The 5,958-nt window shown below is 44.5% G+C and overlaps 1 protein-coding gene across 1 annotated transcript in view; it reads right to left on the bottom strand.

The window, feature by feature from the left end:
• The window catches only part of CACNA1I (calcium channel, voltage-dependent, T type, alpha 1I subunit), a 112,689-nt gene that overhangs the window by 45,920 nt on the left and 60,811 nt on the right, over positions 1 to 5,958 (bottom strand). The window contains exon 7 of the mRNA XM_010833752.1: positions 1,108 to 1,423. Within this exon, the coding sequence (XP_010832054.1) occupies positions 1,108 to 1,423 (316 nt within the window). The remainder of the gene's footprint in view (positions 1 to 1,107; positions 1,424 to 5,958) is intronic.

Below are 5,958 nucleotides of genomic sequence, written 5' to 3'. Positions count from 1 at the left end.
GTCCCTCTCGCTCCAGAGCTCCCTACCTTTCAGTCTTCCACAGCAAAGCAGAAGGACTGGAGGAAGCAGGTGGCCGGGAGTGGGTCTGGGTTGCAACTCCAGCTCACCCCCTGGGCCACTCACTCTTTGAGCCTCAGCTGCTTCTTCAGTGCATGGGATTAACAGAGCCCGCCTGGCAGGGCTGGGGGCGCAGCTCGGCTGAGCCAGGGACAGTGGCTGTGCTGAGCTTGGTGTGACTCTGTCCCCCATGCACTTCCCCAGAGAGGAAAAGCAGAGCAGTCTTGGGCAAGACAAACACTGGATCCTTCCCAGCACTGCGGTCTTGTTGGCTTCTGGGCAATTGCACAGAGCAATTCCCCTTCTTGGGGCCGGAAGGTCTCCAAACACAGATGCTGGGCTATGATCACATCACACCTTCGGCTCTGAATTCTATGATTCTGATGCTCCCCAGAGCAAAGCTCGCAGAGCAGCCCTCTCAGCGGCTTCTCAGCCACCACACTCTGCGCCTGCCCCATCCTTCCTTCCAACCACAGCAGAAAAGTAACCCTGACCGAGCACTCACCGCACGCTGGGCTCTGCTCACATCGTCTGGTTTATTCTTCTCAGCCACTCAAGGTTGGGGGGCAGGGGGAGGGAGCTGTTATAACCCCCATTTTTTTAATTAAAAAAAATTTTTTTTGATGTGGACTATTTTTAAAGTCTTTATTGAACCTGTTGCAATATTACTTCCATTTTAGTTTTTTGGCTGCAAGGCATGTGGAATCTTAGCTCCCCGACCAGGGAATGAACCTGCATCCCCTGCATGGGAAGGTGAAAATCTTAACCACTGGACCGCCAGGGAAGTTCCAGCCCCATTTTTAGAGATAAGCAAATTGAGGCACAGAGACTTCAGGCGATACACCCGAGGGCCTACAGTCCTTTCTCCAAACCTCAGTTGCTCTGTCTGGAACATGGGCATGATAGTGCCTGTCGTGCCTGCAGGTCAGGCAGACTTCAGTGACACAGGTGGCAAGCGTCTAGCACAGAGTGCCGGGTGAAGCTGCTCCCCCGACCCCTCCCCACCCCCACAACCAGCACAGGGGCCGGTGCCAAGCCCGAGGGCCTCACCTGGAAAATGACGATCCAGGCATAGCCGATGTTGTCAAAGTTGATGGCGCCCTTGTGGGGGTTGGCGCTGCCCGTGCGGCACACGTTGTAGTAGCGGTTCCAGTTGACGCAGAGCCCACTGGCGTTGAGGTCCTGGCGGCCCGCCCCGAAGTCGTAGACGTCGTCCTTGGACAGGCAGCACTCGCGGCCCTGCTCCTTGAGCGGAGGGATCTCGTGGCAGCCCATGATGCCGTTGTCCCCCGACAGGGAGCAGATGAAGGGCATCTCGTCGTCCTCCTCCGGCTGGTAGTAGGGGGGCAGAGCCACGTCCCCTTGTCTGCACAGGTGACGGTGCAGAAAAGAGGAGAAGGGGAGGGGTCACCGCCACGCGGCATGGCAGGACTGGAACCACCAGCCGTCATCGCTTCAAGGCCTTCATACACGCTGTTCCCGCTGCCTGGGACACCTTTCTCCACCTCTGGCATCGTCACAAAAACTCCCACCTCCTCACTGAGGGACGTTCCAGGGTCCCCCCTCCTCAGGGAGCCTGAGGCCCTGCACAAACTCCATTATTGCTCTTGGGGAAAATGCACCCAACTTCCCTGGGATCCTGGAGCTCTTTCAGGGCGAGGACTGGGTCTCAGCACCCCTAGTGCCTGCACACTGTCTGCTCGGCACAGATCAGGTGCTCAATATACAAATGCTGAATTTTACCGGTTCAACGAACCAAGGTAAGATACCTTCCTGTCCCACCCTGTCCCATCTCTGTGACCTTGGGCTGGTCAATTCCCCTCTCTGGATCTCAATTTCTTCATCTGTAAAACAGAGATAGCGATCCCTGCCCTACCCATCCTATGGAGCTAATCTGTGACTCATGGCAATCCCAACGAAAATTCCAACATGCTTTTGTCTATGAAACCTGGCCAGATGGTTCTAGGATTTATATAAATGGGAGACTAGTCTAGACAATTTTTTAAAAGAATAAAGATGAGTGGAGTACAGCCCTACAAGAGGTCAAAATGTACACTGTGGTATTGCACAGGAACAGAAAGATTCGTGGAGCACCACAGAACACAGGCACAAACCCAGGCATAAAAGGGAACTTGGTGTATTACAGAGAAGCCTCTTCAGACCCATGGAGAACAGAAGGACTAGGCAATCAACGGTGTTAAGACATCTGCTATCCATTTGGAAAACAATAAAGTTAGATCCCTACCTCACACCACATACAAAAATAAACCTATGGAAGACATGGTATTGAAAGGAAAAAAGAACATCTATTATCTCCTCAATTGTTTGTATTGATCGCACACTGAAAATAACATTTTGGACATACTAGGTTAAGTAAAATATATCATAAAATTTTAAATAATAAAATCCTGGTGAATAAAAAAGCATAAGTGCAACAAAAATAACCACAAAAACTTTATAAGAAAATATGAGGTATTTTTGTTAACTCAGGATAGGTAAGACCTTCTTATATACGACACATAAAATCCAAAATCTATAAGGAAAAAGGTTGACAGGATTGAGTGTATACAAAATTTCTGAGACAAATAATAGTATACAAACAACAAATTGCAATAAAGCAGAAGTAGGCAAACTTTTTCCATAAAGAGACAAATAGAAAGTTTTTTTTCTTTCTGAAAACCACATGGTCTCTGTCCCAACCATGCAACTCTGCCACTGTAACATGAAAACCCTCACAGAAAACAGATAAACAAGTGGGCATGGCTGTGTTCCAACAAAACTTTATTCACAAAAACAGGCCAGAGTTTGCCATCCCCTGTGATAAAGTATTTGAAACACATAAAACAAATACAATATAACCATCTAAAACATATTAAAATCTCTTATAACTCAATAAGAAAAAGAATCCACTAGGGAAATAAAGGACGAAAGAATGGAAAATTCACAGAAGAAATCAAAATGACCAACATACAGGAAGAGATGCTCACTTCACTAATAACAGGAATATGCAAACAAAAATTACAGTGAGATCACTTTACATCCATCCAAACAGCAAACATTTCAGGGTTGATAATATTGAGTGTGGGGGTGAGTGTAAACAGACACACTCATACACTAGCAGTGGGAGTTTAAATTGACACAACCCTTCTAGAGGGCACTTTGGCAACATCCATCAACAATTAACATGTGGACATATGACCCAAATACATATGGTCCCCCAATGGTAATAAAGGCACTCTGACAATTCAATGGAGAAAGGATGGACTTCTCCAGCAGCAGCGCTGGGACAACTGGTCATCCACATGAAAAATGAATCTTGACCCCAAACGCATGCCATACTAAAAATGACTTGAAATGGAATACACACCTAAATGTGAAAGACACAAACAAGAAAGCTTCTAAAAGAAAACACTGGAGGACAGTTCATAACCTTGGGTTAGAAAAAGATTTCTTACACTGCATACAAAAAATAATACTAGAAAAGTAATTGATAATCTGGTCCTCATTATAACTGGGGAGCTTCTGTTTATCAATCAAACGATACCATTAAGAAAGTGAAAACTGCAAAAAGACAAAAAGAAAATTAGAAAAGAAAAAATACAGAACTACAAAAAAACCTTTAAAAAGAAATAAAAATGGAAGAAGAAAAAACAAAATTAAGAAAAATTTTAAAGGGGGAGAAAAGAGTGAAAACATAAAATTCAAACTGGAATCAAATATATGATATGTGTCATAAATACATATATATCCACTGAAGGACTCAAATCCAGAATATAAAGAACTGCTACAAATTTATAAGAAAAATAAAGGCAATTCAATTTTAAAATGGCAAAAACCACACAGGCACTTCACATGAAGATATACCAATGGCTGATAAACACACAGAGAAGTGCCTATCACCACTAGCCATCAGGAAAATTCAAATTAAGTTGCAAATTAAAGCCACAATAAGGCGCCACTGCACTCTCACTAGAATGGTAAAAATTAAAGGACTGACAATTCCAAACATCGGCATAGAATGTGGGGCAACTGGAACTCATTAGACTTTGCTAGTGAACATTCAGTGCAACCATCCTGGAAAACGGCTTGACAAAATTTACAAGCCAGTAAACACAGGCACTCCCTTCACCTGGCATTTCTACTCCTGGGAATTTACCCAAAAGAAGGAACGGCCATATCCACCCAAAGACATGGGCAAGAATATTCATGAGGCACTGAACCAAAGAACCAGAAACCACCCACATCCACAGGAGAATGGAAAAACACAACACTTCGTGGTGTATTCAGTCAGTGGGAGCCTTGCAGCAATAAAAAAGGAGCTACTGATACATGCAGCAACTTGGATGAACCTCAGAGACACAGGACCATGAGCCAAAGATGCAGACACAGAAGGTAACCACCTGTATGATTTCATCTAAAGAAACCTCAGAAACAGGCAAAGGGAGTCCATGGAGATAAGAGATCAGAATAGTGACTACGTTGGGGCAAGGGGGAGGGTGACGAGGAAGGGGCAGGATGGAGCCCTGTTGGGCACTGTGAATTTCTCAGGGTAGATTTACACCCGTGCTTAATCCAGGGAAAACCTCACTGAGCACCCCGCCCCCCACAGCACCTATTAGGTGTGCCTGGCGCTGAGTGTAATTTATACCTTAACCAAAAAAGGCAAATAAAAAACATGGACACAGAGGTTCAAGAGGGAGGGAGACATATGTATATCTATGGTTGACTTATATTGATATTTGGCAGAAACCAACACAATTCTGTAAAGTAATTATCTTTCAATTTAAAATTTTAAAAAAAATCTTTTTTTAATGGACACAGGGCATAGCTCATCTTATTATTTTAAAATATTTATTTACTTACTTATTTGGCTGCACTGGGTCTGAGGTGCAGCATGTGGGATCTTGGATCTTAGCTGTGGCATGTGGATCTTTTTAGTTGGGGTGTGTGCAATCTTGCAGCATGCGGAATCTAGTTCCCTGACCGGGGATCAAACCCCAGGCCCCCTGCATTGGGCATGTGGAGTCTTAGCCACTGGACCACCAGAGAATCCCCCATACCTCATTTTATTAAGCTTTGCTTTATTATCCTTCTTACAAAGTGAAAGTTTGTGGCAACCCTGCCTCAAACAAGCCTACCAACACCACTGTTCCCACAGCATCTGCTCTTTTGGTGTCTCTGTGTCGTATTCTGGTAATTCTTGCACTATTTCAAGCTTTCATTATTATTATGTCTGTTATGGTGATCTTCGATCAATGATGTTTGTTGTTACCACTATGACTCACTGAAGGCTCAGCAGAGATGGCTAGCATTTTTTGGCAATAAAATATTTTCAGTTGGGGCATGTTCTTTTTTATATACTCTTGCACAATTAACAGACTCCAGACGACTTGCCTGGTGGTTCACACTCCCAATGCAGGGGGCTTGGGTTCAATCCCTGGTTAGGGAAGTCGGTCCCTCATGCTGCAACTAAGAATTTGCGTGCCAAAACTAAAGATTTCACACGCCGCAACAAAGATTGAAGATTCCAAATACTGCAGCTAAAACCTGGTGCAGCCACATAAATAAAAAGAAATATTAAAAAAAAAAAAAACCACAGGATGGTGTAAACATAACTTAACATGCATTGGGAAACCAAAAAAATCGCATGACTCACTTTATTTCCGTGGTCTGGAACCGAACCCACAGTATCTCAGAGGTGTGCCTTACACTTCAACTAGCAATTATGAGTCTAGTTATTGATCACACAAGGGCATACAAAGATGGCAAGCATACACGATGCTCCCTGCAGGCTTCCACGTAAAACCAAAAACCTGGTAACCGCACAAAGTCCATAGACAGAGGCTGGCTCACTGAACTGTGGTTCATTTGTAGAATAAGAAACACTGATGTAAGACACAC

Source organism: Bison bison, unplaced genomic scaffold, assembly GCF_000754665.1.
Source record: "Bison bison bison isolate TAMUID 2011002044 unplaced genomic scaffold, Bison_UMD1.0 scf7180017863885, whole genome shotgun sequence".
NCBI lineage: Eukaryota > Metazoa > Chordata > Mammalia > Artiodactyla > Bovidae > Bison > Bison bison.
This window is presented reverse-complemented; position numbering and strand designations above follow the sequence as displayed.